Raw genomic sequence first — 16,937 nt, forward strand, 5'->3', positions numbered from 1 at the left:
TCCTGGCTCCAAGTGGAGGAGAGATTGACTTCATCACTATTTGTATTTGTGAGATGTATTGACATGTTCAAAGCACCAAGCTGTCTGTTTAAACGACCAGCACACAACTCAGACACCCATGCATACCCAACAAGACATGCCACTAGAGGTCTCTTCACAGTTCCTAAGTCCAGAAGAGACTATGGGAGACGCACAGTACTACATAGAGCCATGAGTACATGGAACTCTATTCCACATCAGGTAACTAATGCAAGCAGTAGAATCAGATTTAAAAAACATAAAAATACATCTTATGGTACAGCCGGAGACTGTAAAGCAACACAAACATAGGCACAGACACAAGCACAAGCATACAAACACACACGGTAACATACACACTATACATACACGTACAGATGGATTTGGTGTTGTAGATATGTGATAATGGAGTAGGGGCCTGAGGGCACACACTTAGTGTGCTGTGAAATCAGTTATGAATGTATTGTAATGTTTTAAAATTTGCCAGAACTCAGGAAGAGTAGCTGATGCCTTGGAAGCAGCTAACGGGGACCCATAATAAATACCAATACAAATTACAGTACTTGAATTTCTGAGCTCCAAATTCAAGTTCAAGTAGAACCCTTGTATTGTCTGAAATTGCAGTTGTAACATGGAAAACAAAATATATTTGTCATGTTATTTCAATACTAGATCATAATGTGAATAAGCCCACATGTTTTGTCATTATATCCAGAATAATTTAAATTAAATCACATTTTATTGGTCACATACACGTACAGTCACAGTCGAAAATTTGGACAAACCTACTCATTCAAGAGTTTTTCTTTATTTTTTACTATTTTCTACATTGTAGAATAATAGTGAAGACATCAAAACTATGCAATAACACATATGGAATCATAGATAACCAAAAAAGTGTTAAACAAATCAAAATAGATTTTATATTTGAGATTCTTCAAAGTAGCCACCCTTTGCCTTGATGACAGCTTTGTACACTCTTGGCATTTTCTCAACCAGCTTCATGAGGTAGTCACCTGGAATGCATTTCAATTAACAGGTGTGCCTTGTTAAAAGTTAATTTGTTGAATTTCTTTCCTTCTTATTGCATTTGAGACATTCAGTTGTGTTATGACAAGGTAGGGATGGTCCCGTGTGGCTCAGTTGGTAGAGCATGGCGCTRGCAACGCCAGGGTTGTGGGTTCATTCCCCACGGGGGGACCAGGATGAATATGTATGAACTTTCCAATTTGTAAGTCGCTCTGGATAAGAGCGTCTGCTAAATGACTTAAATGTAAATGTAAATGTAGGGATGGAATACAGAAGATAGCCCTATTTGGGAAAAGACCAAGTCCATATTATGGCAAGAAAAGCTCAAATAAGCAAAGAGAAATGACAGTCCATCCATCATTACTTTAAGACATGAAGGTCAGTCAATCCAGAAAATGTCAAGAGCTTTTACATTTTTTTCAAGTGCAGCGCTATGATGAAACTGGCTCTCATGAGGACCGCCACAGYACTGGAAGACCCAGAGTTAGCTCTGCTGCAGAGTTCATTAGAGTTACCAGCCTCAGAAATCGGCAATTAACTACAGCTCAGATTGCAACTCACAGAGTTCAAGTAACATATCAACATCAACTGTTCAGAGGAGACCGTGAATCAGGACTTCATGGTCGAATTGCTGCAAAGAAACTACTACTAAAGGACACCAATAATAAAAAGAGACTTGCTTTGGCCAAGAAACACGAGCAATGAACATTAGACCAGTGGAAATTTGTCTTTTGGTCTGATTTGTCATCCAAATTTGAGATTTTTTGGTTCGAACCACCGTGTTTTTGTGAGACAGAGTAGGTGAACAAATTATCTCTGCATGTATAGTTCCCACCGTGAACCATGGAGGAGGAGGTGTGATGGTGTGGGGGTGCTTTGCTGTTGATACGGTCTGTGATTTATTTAGAATTCAAGGCACACTTAACCAGCATGGCTACCACTGCATTTTGCAGCGATACACCATCCCATCTGGTTTGCACTTAGTYGGACTATCATTTGTTTTACAACAGGACAATGACCCAAAACACACATCCAGGCTGMMTACGGGCTATATCCGATGACCTGTCCTCCACAATCACCCCAATTGAGATGGTTTGGGATGAGTTGGATCGCAGAGTGAAGGAAAAGCAGCCAACAAGTGCTCAGCATGTGGGAACTCCTTCAAGACTGTTGGAAAAGCATTCCAGGTGACTGGTTGAGCTGGTTGAGAGAATGCAAAGCTGTCATCAAGACAAAGGGTGGCTACTTACATATTTKGATTTTTTTAACGCTTTTTTGCTTACTACATGATTCCATATGTGTTATTTCATACTTGTGATGTCTTCACTATTATTCTACAATGTAGAAAATAGTAAAAATAAKGAAGAATCCTTGAATGAGTAGGTGTGTCCAAACTTTTGACTGAGGGCCCTGGTGGAATGGTGCCAGGAAAAATCTAATTTGAGTAAAATGCTACCGGAGTTCTATCCACACATGTAGTACTCACACTACAAAAACTCTCGACCATTGTTACCCCCCTCCCGGGATGGCTGCAAGGCCCTCCCCCGTCCTCCCTTTGGCAAATCAGATCACGACTCCATTCTGCTCCTCCCTTCCTATAGGCAGAACCTCAAACAGGAAGTACCCATGCTAAGGTCTATTCAACGCTGGTCTGACCAGTCAGAATCCATGCTTCAAGATTGTTTTGATCACGCGGACTGGGATATGTTCCAGGTTGCCTCTGAGAATAACATTGACATACACTACCATTCAAAAGTTTGGGGTCACTTAGAAATGTCTTTGTTTTATAAAGAAAATCATTTTTTTTSMCCATTAAAATAACATCAAATTGATAAGAAATGCAGTGTAGACATTGTTAATGTTTTAAATGTCTATTGTAGCTGGAAACGGRAGATTTTTATGGAATACCTACATAGGCGTACAGAGGCCCAATATCAGCAGCCATCTCTCCTGTGTTCCAATGGCACGTTGTGTTAGCTAACCCAAGTTAATCATTTTAAAAGGCTAATTGATCATTAGTAAACGCTTTTGCAATTATGTTAGCACAACTGAAAACTGATGTCCTGATTAATGAAGCAATAAAACTGGCCTTCTTTAGACTAGTTGAGTATTTTGAGCATCAGCATTTATGGCTTAGATTACAGGCTCAAAATGGCCAGAAAGGAATACCTTTCTTCTGAAACTCGTCAGTCTATTCTTGTTCTGAGAAATGAAGGCTATTCCATGCGAGAAATTGCCAAGAAACTGAAGATCTGGTACAACGCTGTGTACATCTCCCTTCACAGAACAGCGCAYACTGGCTCTAACCAGAATAGAAAGAGGAGTGGGAGGCCCCGGTGCACAACAGAGCAAGAGGACAAGTACATTAGAGTGTCTAGTCACAAGTCCTCAACTGGCAGCTTCATTAAGTAGTACCCGCAAAACACCAGTCTCAACGTCAACAGTGAAGAGGCGACTCCGGGATGCTGGCCTTCTAGGTAGAGAAATGACCAAGAAACATGAGTAGTTAATTATGAAACACACACCACAGCCTTTCTTCTTCCCGGAGAGTTTTTTATTGCTGTCTGTGCAATGTACTGAGAACCCAGCTGGCTGTATGGACAGGGACAGTATATCCGGGGAGAGCCATGATTCCGTGAAACAGAATATGTTACAGTCCCTAATGTCTCTCTGGAAATAGATCCTCGCCCTGAGCTCGTCTACTTTATTGTCCAAGGACTGAACTTTGCGAGTAAAATAGTTAGAAGTGGCGGGTGGTGTGCACGCCTCCTGAGTCAGACTAGAAGTCCACTCCAAATACCTCTTCTCCACCGGCTGCGTCTTGATGTGCCCATGAAAACAGCTTTCACCCGTAACATAAGGAGYCACGAAATGTTACCTAGATACACTGCATGTCTGAGATTTCTATACAAAGAACTGTCCAAACAGTTAGATCCAGGATTCTTAAAGGGTTCAAGTTCAATGTCTAATTTAACTGAGTAATACTTAATAGGCCTATATGATAACTTACACTGCCATAAATACAAGGACAGAAAAGGACTTGTGAATTTGATTGAATAGAGCTATTTTCCCCCTTATAACTTAATGTAATGACATTTTAAAAAAATTGGTAGATTATTGTCAAGTAAGAAGTTGTCCAGCATAGGAAATCCTCACTGGTAACCTAGTTTATAGAAAGATCTTCATGCATAATTTGTATGGGGCTATGAGTTCTATTTTCCCTCAACCATACCAATGAACCAGACCCTCCAATGCAATATGCATCAAATACGAACCCCGTTCAAAATGTGTTTGATAAAATTACTTGGCTAATAGGGTTTTACAGTTTTAGATTAATAACAAAAAGAAAAGATGGTGCAACAGTGGATATTTTGTGTTATTTTTTTACGCTGATAACTTTTTTGTACATACTGTCTCCACCATCATTTCCTAAAATGGAAAACAGCTTCTGGACATCAGAACAGCAATCACTAACCTCGATTTGGACAAAATGCTCTGGATGTTCTGCTTACTCCAGCCAGGCCTTAATCCCCGCGGCTCGAAAGAGGAAGCGGCAGCTAAAGAGAGGCAGGCGAGCAGGCAGCCTGACAAAACTATGTTGGCGAGCAAATAGACCGTCATTCTATTGGCGAACGTGCAATCACTGCAGAACAAACTGGATGAGCTCCATTCGAGACTATCCTATCAATGGGACCTGAAAACTGTAATATCCTATGTTTCTCAGAGTCGTAGCTGAACGAGGATATGGATATACATCTTGCTGTTTTTCTATGCATTGCCAAGACCGGACTGCAGACTTGGGTAAGATGAAAGGAGGAAGGGCGTGTCTCTTTCTTAACAAGTAACAACGGCTTGTACGCAATCTCTAATGTTAAGGAAGTCTTGGGTGCAGACCATACTATTTATCGTTTATATTTTTTGTAGKCGTTTATTTACCACCACAAACAAATGCGGGCACTAAGATCGCACTCAACGACTTGTATAGGGCCATAAGCAAATATACATTCAGAGGCTTCTCGTGGCCGGTGATTTTAATGCAGGGAAACTGAAATCGTTATACCTAATTTTTATCAGCATGTCACCTGTGCAACTATTGATGACAAAATTCTTAGTCACCTTTACTCCACACACAGAAACACATACAAGTCCATCCCTTGTCCCCCCCTTGGCAAGTCAGACCATAACTCTATCTTCCTGCTTACAAGCAAATACTCAAACAGGAAGTACCAGTGATGCACTCAATACGGAAGTGGTCTGATGAAGCGGTTGCTAAACTAAAGGACTGTTTCGGTAGCACAGATTGGAACGTGTTCGGGGATTCATCCAATAACCTTGAGGAGTTTACCACATCAGTCACCGGCTTCATTAATAAGTGCATCGACGACGTGGTCCCCACAGTGATTGTACGTACCAGTAGAGGCTGTTGAGGGGAGGACGGCTCATATTAATGGCTGGAATGGAGTCAATGGAATGGTATCAACCACATGGAAACCATGTGCTTGACACTCCATTCCAGACATTATTATGAGCGTCRTCCCCTGGTACGTACATACCCCAACCAGAAGCCATGGATTGCAGTCAACATCCGCACAGAGCTAAAGGCCACTTTCAAGGAGCGTGACCAATTCGGACGATTATAAGATATCACGCTACGAACTCGGACGAGCCAACAAACAGGCAAAGCATCAATACAGGACTAAGATCAGATCCCACTACGCTGGCTCTGATGCTCGTCAGATGTGGTATGGCTTACAAAAATCACAGATTACAAAGGGAATCCCAGCTGCTAGCTACCCAACAACACGAGCCTACCAGACGAGCTAAATACCTTCTATGCTCGCATCGAGGCAAGCAACACTGAACCATGCATGAGAGCACCAGCTTTTCCAGAGGACAGTGTGAACCTTTAAACAGGTCAACATTCACAAGGCCACAGGGCCAGACAGAATACCAGGATGCATACTTAGAGCATGCACTGACATCTTCACTGACATTTTCAACCTATCCCTGATCCGGTCTGTAATACCAACTTGTTTCAAGCAGACCACCATAGTACCTGTGCCCAAGAACACCAAGGTAACCTGCCTAAACGCCTATCGCCCCATAGYACTCACATCCATAGGCTTGAAATGCTTTGAAAGAGAGACTGGAGGCTCTCACTGGCCTACCAGAACCCAGAATACAGGTAAGGCACCACATTTTAAGTCGGTTAAGACACAAAACAGTTTCCGTGACAACAAAATGGTCTTGGACTACTAGCCACTAAACCACAACTTTAAAATGCAATAAGGTGTGGTTACAGAACCGACGAGCCAAATCCCATCGGCAGGAAGGGTTGCCTTTGTCCATGAATCTCAACGGTGTTGCTGCCAACACCCCTGTGGCCCCGTTCACACAACCCTATAACCTAATGCCCCAAGAGATTCAGTCGGGGACTAATTCCGACCACCACTTCACACCCGGGTGGAGGAAACGCACGCGAAGGCAACACTATCCAGGAAAACGGGCAACTACATACACTCGACTATCGTTTGTGTTTACGATGCATCCAGGGGGGGGGGAATAGGAGCAAAGCTGCGCAAAGGAGACTCGACGAGTTGAGCGTTGCGGTTCCGTGCAACACTCATCTGTATCACAAGGAAAATGGACATTACATCAAGTCTTTAAACAACATAAGCGTTAGCACAGGGCCAAAACATGTCCTGGTTGAATATGACAACTTTCCCTCAAATGAAACCATCGGTCCTGAGATGAGTGGTAATCCCTCCAATTCAATCACAGAACAACTTCGGCAGGTCCTCTCCAAAGCATGTCAAGTCCAGCATCCTCAAGTGAAGACCAGACACCTTTGGCCACTCCTTTCCTATTTGTGCCAGGGAGGAGCAAGAGTTTTCTGATTGATATTCAGAGTGGGAAAATAGTGCCATGTCTGGCTTTTGAAATTTTATGGGAATTTTCTATCACAGCAACAACAAAAAATGTGGTGGGTTCATAACTTCAAAATGAACTGATGTCAGTTTGTTATAAAGAAACACTTTTTTGTATATTTCCATAAATATTTTAATTGTCTTCGTTTGCAAACATGCAAAATATATACGACATTTAATGTACCAGTGCTGTGTAGTATTTGTTTTACCTATCCTTATCAAATTGTCACAAATGCATGTAATCAGTTTGCTTTGCTATATGTTTATTACAAAATGACAGCAAGGAATATGTACAATTGCCCTGGGGCATTCCCATATACAGATTTACAAAACCAACGGTGAAATGGAGAAATTCTGGTAACAAACTTTACCGACTCAGTTTTGTGTTTGAATTTCGGTTACGTCYGTGATGTAGGCCTGATGTGAGCTTTCAGCAACAGCAATGCCCTGTTTGAGACTGTCAAACCYCCTTMTACAAAAATACAAAAATCTCTTCTCAGTGCACACAAAATTACAAAAGCCATCTTTGAGTATGTTACAGAAAMGTTGACGATAAATCCTAGTAATCATAAAGGTATTTTACATYRATCTACAATAAAGAAAATGTACAAAACATTCTTTAGCCTKCCCTGTGCTTACTACCAGTTGAGTAAAGGAACACAAAACATTGACTCAAAGGGAAGCGCCAAATGGTAAATATTGTTATGTCAKTCAAAAATAAATAAATATGGATTATTATAGAAACTGCTTAACGTACTGTTTGGCCCATGAGACTATAGAATCATCTACAACAGGACATTTTTTGACATTAAAATGTCAGTTTTCATTATAGTAAGCAAATAATTTTCAAAGACATCCACAATAAAAGTGGATGACAGACTGATAAACATCAGGATATTTCCCCACAACCTAAAAAATACATTGATCCAGATAATTTCAGTGGGGCCTTTTTTGGAGGGAAGTTAGGGGATCCACAAAGGACATCTTTTCTTTCAGTCATTCGAGATGGTGTGTGTGTGTATGTTCCACTTAGTTGGTGCTGACCAGTCTGCTCTCTGTGTGTGGTAATGATGCCGGCTTCAGACCGTGTTGGTGTTGTTGGCTGCAAAGGCATGGAGGTTTCCCAGCTGACTCAGGCCACTCTGGATGTGTGCTACGTGGATCTCTACGTTGTTCTGGAAGCAACTGCACAGACAAGACACACATTTTGACCATGTGAACATGCACCTGTCATCTTGGCCATATMTATAGACCTTTCCCTGAAGACTTCMATCACCGCCATCCATCTCCCTGCATAACTCTAAATAGGACAACACATTGGAGCAGAGAATGGGTGTGATATGTAGAGGCACTCACCTGAGGTTGGAGGGGTCTATTGAGCTCTTTATGTCATTCAGAGAGTCCGTCAGTGATTTAAATTCAAAGGAGTTCAGGTCTCCTCCCTCAGCCAGYCACTGGAGCYCAAACAAATACATGATCAGGCAAACAAATAACTTGAGCAGGGCTGTGAGGCTGTGAGTGTATCTTACACTAACCTTGATCTGAAGCAACAAGGCGGTGAGGCCTGAGATGAGGCGTGTGAGGCTGGGGTTAGAAACACACTGCTGGTCGTCGCGGAGGGAGTTGGTCTGCTGCACTATCTCCTTGGCCTCTTCCTCACAGTGCTGACGCAGCTCTGTGGGCCGGTCCGCAGGCGCCATGCCCTGATCTGGGGCCAGCTGGAGAGGGCGCAGGGACATACATACTTAGATTCATGTTGTTGCAAAACTGTTCTGGGAGCAGCCGAAGAAAAAGAAGTTCATATAAGCTTTGGAAACAAAAACATTTTATTTACATTATTACTAAGACGCCCTTTCGCTGATGACAAATCTAAAACGACTATTGCTGATGTTTTGCTAGTCTTCGGTATGTCTTCTCACTAAGTACCCTCACAAGAGGCAAGGCTACATGTTACACATCTAGCTGCAAAACGATCAAATATAGCACACTTATTAGATGAGCCCGAAAGAAGTCGTCACCTCGCAGCAGAACTGCTGGACCTCGTGCAGCACCTTGTTCAGGTCCTTATTGAGCTGCTCCAGCTCCAGTACTGTGGTGGCATAACGCTTCTGGAACTCCAGGCCTATAGGCATTGAGTGTGACTTCTACAAAGACAAACAACACACACATCAATGTCAAGTGGTATACATTTACTTTTTGTCACTTATTTCCAATTTATTTGACTGAATATACTATATATTCTGTTATAATATTGTTATAGAATTATCTATGACCATACCAGTTTTTCAGCCTCTGAGTTCATATCTTTCAAGTGCTTGATGTGTTCCTTCTTGATCATAAGGATCTTGGAAAGCCTCGTCTATGAGACAGAGGAGAGGGAGAGATTTTAGTGGGACATATTTACACTATGATACATGATCCTAGAGGCAAAGCCAAGACAGGAACACTCACCACTTGAACGAGGAACTTGACAGGGAATCCGCCGAGTGTGTCCCCTTCCGCTCCGGAGAGTTTTCTTTTCCATGGAGACTGGCCGATGAGGGGGTCGTTGTCCTGTCACAGGAATTGACGCGTCAATTCCAAATAAACAAAACAATATTCAATTTAAGTGTCCGTCATAATCATCTTATAGCAATAGAAGTACATGAAGCGCTCACCGTAATCTCACATGATCACAAATAAAACTGGAAAGGCAACTATAATGTGCACTGAAGCCCTTGTTTCATGCTTACCATGAGGACGGGTGTGGTGGCAGAGGGGTACGTTTCCCTAGGTGGGGTCATGAAGTTCTGGAAGCGGGAGGGTCTCTGTTTCTGGGCAAAGGCTGAGATGGGCATGGTCTCGTTAGGCTCGTTACTCTGGAGGGGGAAGAAACACAACAGATATTTTAAATAAACTCTAGCTGGTAATGCAATAAATCACCATGGTATTGGCAATATCTTGTACATTTTCCCTCCCTTGTTGCTGATTTTCCGAAAGCATATGAGCGTGATCGAGGAAGAAAAATGTATCGTCTTCTAGGTTGGTAATGCTTTCTTGGGGTTTGGACAGAACTGCTAGTGATGGCCAAAGACTTATGTGTTCGTGTCTGTGATGTCTGATGAGGTTAGAATTCCAGTTCTAACATATCAATGCTGAATGAGTGTTATGAAGGCTAGGCAGGCATACCAACACTTCGTAGTCAGGCACAGTGTGTGTGCCCAGCCTATTCTGGTCAAAGGTCACACGGTAAGTGGCAGCGCCTGTATCCACAGCATCAATCTGCCCAGTGAACAGGCCATCATGGACTCCCCTGAGACATGCTGGAATACACACAGACATTATCAATACTCAAAGCTGGCTGCACATACAAAAACGAGGAAATCTAATCTGGAGATATTTGCAGGTGACTTTGGCTACAGGTTTGTGGATATTTTACCAGTGACTACGATAGCTACTTCTAGGGTAAGGGCTGCTGATATTTAACAAGTCACTTTGGTTGCCATGACAACAGTGTTGTACCAGTGACTTTGGTTCCTATGACGAGCGGCAGGGGAATCTCATCGGGGAGGTCTTTGCAGTGTGACACGTCGGCAAGCTTCCTCTGCTGCAGCAGACGCATCTTCTGCCTCTTCTGTCTCAGTGCAGTCCGCTCCTCCGAAAAGAATGCAGACGAACACCTAGAGGGGAACATTTAAGTTAATTTCATTATCTACACACAGTATTGCATAAATGGAATGGCTGCCGATATTGCATTCGTGGGAGCTCCGTATCCATGATCTTGTGCTAATTCATGCATTGGTTGTTACGTCCTGTATCATCTGCACATAGTCGTTATGGCATGGTTGCTATTATTGCTATTGCCAATAGCACACGATGTTGTGGTGACAGATGCCAACACTATCWACCCCTTCAATAGCATCTGCTTGGAGCATCGCAGTACGATGGCACACATTTTTAGGATAGTGGTAAGCAAGTTTACGTGCATTATCATGCATGCTTGTACATGGTGCGTATGCAAGGCATCTAATATCCTGATGCAGCTCACACTGCTAGTCATTTTAGTGGAGCGTGACTCATATCTACCACCATTGTGCTGGCCCAGATGCTGCGGGCCGCTACACACACTGTTCAGCAGTCGAGCAGCGTAATATCTTGTGCTACTCGGATGGCGTAAGTCTGTCGTCGGCTAAACTTTTCTGGGTCTTTCCATAATTAAGAATATATTCACAGAAGTACAGCTTCATTTGAAATAGTTACTACTGCCTAACCCAAACCATAAGCTTTCTTCCTCAGATTTCAAGTTATCACCGTGTACCTTAGTGGGGAAGCTGACGCTTTATAGCTGTGAGATTACCAATCAAGGCTTGCTATATTTTCAGCTGTGTTGGATGAGCAGTTGATACTAGCATTACCTAGCATGCGGTTGGCTTGCTAAACACCCATATGGCGATTAGCTGTTAGCGATCAAGCAATATCCAAATAACTTCACAGATCTTCATTGTAAAGGGTTTAAACACCGTTTCCCATGCTTGTTCAAGGAACCATAAACAACTAATGAACATGAACCTGTGGAACGGTCGTTGAGACACTAACAGCTTACAGACGGTAGGCAATTACGGTCACAGTTATGAAAACTCGGGACACTAGAGAGGCCTTTCTACTGACTCTGAAAAACATCAAAATAAAGATGCCTAGAGTCCCTGCTCATCTGCGAGAACGTGCCTTAGGCATGCTGCAAGGAGGCATGAGGACTGCAGATGTGGCAATACATTGCAATGTCCGTACTGTGAGACGCGCAAGACAGCGCTACAGGGAGACAGGACGGACAGCTGATTGTCCTCGCAGTGGCAGACCACATGTAACAACAACCGCACAGGATTGGTACATCAGAACATCACACCTGCGGGAGAGGTACAAGATGGCAACAACAACTGCCCGAGTTACACCAGGAAAGCCCTATTGCGGACAGTTGTAAGGCAGGTCCTCACCAGCAACGTCGCCGCCCATGGGCACAAACCCACCGCTCTTCACTGACGAGTCACGGTTTTGTCTCACCAGGGGTGATGGTCAGATTTGCATTTATCGTCAAAGGAATGAGCGTTACACCGAGGCCTGTACTCTGGAGCGGGCTTTGGAGGAGCAGGGTCCGTCATGGGTCTGGGGCGGTGTGTCACAGCATCATCGGACTGAGCTTGTTGTCATTGCAGGCAATCTCAACACTGTGCGTTACAGGGAAGACATCATCCCACCTCACGTGGTACCCTTTCTGCAGGCTCATCCTGACATGACCCTCCAGCATGACAATGCCACCAGCCATACTGCTCATTCTGTGCGTGATTTCCTGCAAGACAGGAATGTCAGTGTTCTGCCATGGCCAGCGAAGAGCCCGGATCTCAATCCCATTGAGCACGTCTGGGACCTGTTGGATCGGAGGGTGAGGGCTAGAGGTCGACCGATTAATCGGAATGGCCGATTTCAAGTTTTCATAACAATCGGAAATCTGTATTTTTGGACACCGATTTGGCAGTTTTTTTTCCTTTTTTTTTCACACCTTTATTTAACTAGGCAAGTCAGTTAAGAACACATTCTTATTTTCAATGACGGCCTAGGAACGGTGGGTTAACTGCCTTGTTCAGGGGCAGAATGACAGATTTTTACCTTGTCAGCTCGGGGATTCAATCTTGCAACCTTACAGTTAACTAGTCCAACGCTCTAACCACCTGATTACATTGCACTCCGAGGAGACTGCCTGTTACGCGAATGCAGTAAGAAGCCACGGTAAGTTGCTAGCTAGCATTAAACTTATCTTATAAAAAACAATCAATCATAATCACTAGTTAACTACACATGGTTAATGATATTACTAGTTTATCTAGCGTGTCCTGCGTTGCATATAATGGATGCGGTGCGTATTCGCGAAAAAGGACTGTCGTTGCTCCAATGTGTACCTAACCATAAACATCAATGCATTTCTTAAAATCAATACACAGAAGTATATATTTTTTAAACCTGCATATTTAGCTAAAATAAATCCAGGTTAGCAGGCAATATTAACCAGGTGAAATTGTGTCACTTCTCGTGTTCATTGCACGCAGTCAGTGTATATGCAACAGTTTGGGCCGCCTATTTTGGCAGAACTTTACATAATTATGACATAACATTGAAGGTTGTGCAATGTAACAGGAATATTTAGACTTATGGATGCCACCCGTTAGATAAAATACGGAACGGTTCCGTATTTTACTGAAAGAATAAAGGTCTTGTTTTCAAGATGATAGTTTCCGGATTCGACCATATTAATGACCTAAGGCTCGTATTTCTGTGTGTTGTTATGTTATAACTAAGTCTATGATTTCATAGAGCAGTCTGAGCGGTGGTAGGCACCAGTAGGCTCGTAAGCATTCATTCAAACAGCACTTCCGTGCGTTTAGCCAGCAGCTCTTCGCTGTGCTTCAAGCATTGAGCCGTTTATGACTTCAAGCCTATCAACTCCCGAGATTAGGCTGGTGTAACCGATGTGAAATGGCTAGCTAGTTAGTGGGGTGCGCACTAATAGCGTTTCAAACGTCACTCGCTCTGAGACTTGGAGTGTTTGTTCCCCTTGCTCTGCATGGTAACGCTGCTTCGAGGGTGGCTGTTGTCGATGTGTTCCTGGTTCGAGCCCAGGTATGGGCGAGGACTTGGGACGGAAGCTATACTGTTACACTGGCAATACTAAAGTGCCTAAAAGAACATCCAATAGTCAAAGGTATATGAAATACAAATCGTAGAGAGAGAAATAGTCCTATAATTCCTATAACAACTACAACCCAAAACTTCTTACCTGGGAATATTGAAGACTCATGTTAAAAGGAACCACCAGCTTTCATATGTTCTCATGTTCTGAGCAAGGAACTTAAACGTTAGCTTTTTTACATGGCACATTGCACTTTTACTTTCTTCTCCAACACTTTGTTTTTGCATTATTTAAACCAAATTGAACATGTTTCATTATTTATTTGAGGCTAAATTGATTTTATTGATGTATTATATTAAGTTAAAATAAGTGTTCATTCAGTATTGTTGTAATTGTCATTATTACATACATAAACTGTCTCTTATACACATCTAGATGTGTATAAGAGACAGCACCAGATACGGACTTACTTTTGATTTTGACCCCCCGTTTTTTCAGGGACACATTATTCCATTTCTGTTAGTCACATGTCTGTGGAACTTGTTCAGTTTATGTCTCAGTTGTAGACTCTTATACACATCTAGATGTGTATAAGAGACAGGTTGTAGACTCTTGTTATGCTCATACAAATATTTACACATGTTAAGTTTGCTGAAAATAAACGCAGTTGACAGTGAGTTTAGAAACAGTTGTGATAGGCACGGAGATTAAATTGACAACCATTAGAAAATAGGCACACATGCACACAACCTGTCCATAGCCTAATGATCAATTTTAGTGAAGCAGTGGGTGGCTATGATGACACTACATTTTAATTTAAGTGAGCGCTTTATCTAAAATCGGTGCAAACACTTAATATACACTGCTCAAAGAAATAAAGGGAACACTTTATTTCACAACACAATGTAACTCCAAGTCAATCACACTTCTGTGAAATCAAACTGTCCACTTATGAAGCTACACTGATTGACAATACATTTCACATGCTGTTGTGTAAATGGAATAGACAACAGGTGGAAATTATAGGCAATTAGCAAGACACCCCCAATAAAGGAGTGGTTCTGCAGGTGGTGACCACAGACCACTTCTCAGTTCCTATGCTTCCTGGTGCTGTTTTTGGTCACTTTTGAATGCTGGCGGTGCTTTCACTCTAGTGGTAGCATGAGACGGAGTCTACAACCCACACAAGTGGCTCAGGTAGTGCAGCTCATCCAGGATGGCTTTTCTAGCTCTGGGTCTCTACTTTTATCCAATGTAAAAAACACAATTTCAAATGTTGATACAGAAGACCGAATCGAGGCGGTTGGTCACATACAGACCTATACAGAGAATCTGCTAACTCACATACGCACACCTCTGTAAAAGGACATGTCAATCAAAGCCACCAGCTTATGTAATACACACAAGCAAATATTTATCCTTTCCTTAAAAAGTATTTTAAAAACCTAGGCCTGCCTTAGGCTCTGAAAGTAGGCTACAAGATAATGAATTGACAAGTATGAAGGGGAGAGAGACAGCTATGCGATAGTATGACATTGATAATCATTGAAGTGCCATAGCCAATAGGCTAGTGCTTCTACATCCCGTGCATTAGCTGCTCGAGCATCAAATTACAGAAAGAGGATGTAGACAGACTTTTGCTTATAATCATTAGTAAACACTCCCGCTATTAGGTAAAGTGTATGAAAATAAAATTTATAAAAATAATGAATGTAGGGCTATTTAAATGGTTTTGAAAGTTATTTTAGTTTAATGGTGGTCTTCATCCATTACCAACAGTTAGATGGTTATTCAATTACAGTCACAGCACTATTCAAGCGATCATTGCTTATAATGGAAACGGCTTGCCTTAAGCGGGGGTACCTGGCAGTGCGTCATTAGAAATAAGACATACGTTGCACAGCTCATGGTTAATATTCAGAGTATACAGTTGTCGTGACGTTATCGTGATGACATGCTATTTATCGAATAAATAACTGTTTATAATTACGTGATTAAATTAATCATGTAACCATTAACTCAATAGCCTGGGGCACCACGGTAAAAGTTTGTTTAATGAGTTACCATTTCCCGAATTAACTCAGAATATCGATTTCATAGCAGTCCCTAATTCATTTCCTCAGTCTCATTCTGAACGTCGCATAATTTGTAAATCTGCACAAACCCGGGTCTCACTAATCATTCCATACCACACAAATTGAGTTGATTATTTATTTACTAACATGCTAAATGATAACCTAGACTGTTTGTGTATGCGTCTTGATTAGAACTTAATTCAAGGCAACAGGTCCCTAGCAGACCAGCACAATATAACACGTTACACAAGATGGAGATTTAAAGCAAGAGAGAAAAGCAACACTTGGATGCATTTGTCAACTATGCTTAGTGTGGCCCTAACACCTTTCCCAGAACTAACGCTCTTATGGGTCAGAATTGTAATGCATATATTTACGTGTTGAAAGTGTCCGTTGGATATCTCTGATGGTCTGGTCTTCCGTCTTCAGGTGTAAGTCTCCGATAGTCCACAAGATGTCACAATGTCCTTTCTCTTCATTATTTTTTTTTTTACCCCTTTTTCTCCCCAATTTTGTGGTATCCAATTGGTAGTTACAGTCTTGTCTCATCGCTGCAACTCCCGTACGGACCCGGGAGAGGCGAAGGTCGAGAGCCGTGCGTCCTCCGAAACACAACCCAACCAAGCCGCACTGCTTCTTGACACAATGCCCACTTAACCTGTTGAGGATAGAGGGCGCTATTTACACTTTGGGGGAAAATCGTGCCCAATTTAAACGGCCTCGTACTCTATTCTTGCTCGTACAATATGCATATTATTATTACTATTGAATAGAAAACACTCTAGTTTCTAAAACCGTTTGAATTATATCTGTGAGTAAAACAGAACTCATTTTGCAGCAAACTTCCCGACAGGAAGTGGAAAATCTGAAATTGATGCTCTGTTCTAGGGCCTGCCTATAAATGTGCTTGATATTTATTAGTATACATGCACTTCATACGCCTTCCACTAGATGTCAACAGGCAGTGAGAGAAGAAATGGAGTGTATAACATGATCTGAGGTCGAATAAAAGCTCTTGGCATGACGTGACCCCAATTTCCTGTTTTCTGGAACGCGCGAGAAGGGACCTGGTATTGCCTTCCGTAAAGCTGTCATTATAGACGACTAATATCTCCGGCTTTGATTTTATTTGATACATGTGACAATATCATCGTAAAGTATGTTTTTTCAATATAGTTTTATTAGATTATTGATTTTTTTTCTCGGGACGTTAGGCGTGTTGCTTTGTCT

General features: G+C 42.2%; 1 protein-coding gene and 1 pseudogene across 3 annotated transcripts in view; one reads left to right on the forward strand and one right to left on the reverse strand.

Annotated features, from left to right (window-relative positions):
• The first annotated feature begins 5,279 nt into the window (after positions 1–5,279).
• Positions 5,280–7,053, forward strand: LOC139023192 (uncharacterized; annotated as a pseudogene).
• A 35-nt stretch (positions 7,054–7,088) lies between these two features.
• LOC111954594 (protein lin-9 homolog) overlaps positions 7,089–16,937 on the reverse strand; it is a 29,995-nt gene continuing 20,146 nt past the window's right edge. For 2 of the 3 annotated variants that reach the window (XM_023974444.2, XM_023974443.2), the window contains 9 exons: positions 10,476–10,633; positions 10,143–10,276; positions 9,707–9,832; positions 9,426–9,527; positions 9,253–9,333; positions 8,993–9,118; positions 8,510–8,692; positions 8,331–8,428; positions 7,090–8,159 (listed from right to left, as the gene is read on the reverse strand). In XM_023974444.2, the coding sequence (XP_023830212.1) occupies positions 8,054–8,159; positions 8,331–8,428; positions 8,510–8,692; positions 8,993–9,118; positions 9,253–9,333; positions 9,426–9,527; positions 9,707–9,832; positions 10,143–10,276; positions 10,476–10,633 (1,114 nt within the window). In that variant the 3' untranslated portion in view covers positions 7,090–8,053. 3 annotated transcript variants of the gene reach the window in all.

The sequence above is a fragment of the Salvelinus sp. IW2-2015 genome, linkage group LG28 (genome assembly GCF_002910315.2).
Source record: "Salvelinus sp. IW2-2015 linkage group LG28, ASM291031v2, whole genome shotgun sequence".
Taxonomy (NCBI): domain Eukaryota; kingdom Metazoa; phylum Chordata; class Actinopteri; order Salmoniformes; family Salmonidae; genus Salvelinus; species Salvelinus sp. IW2-2015.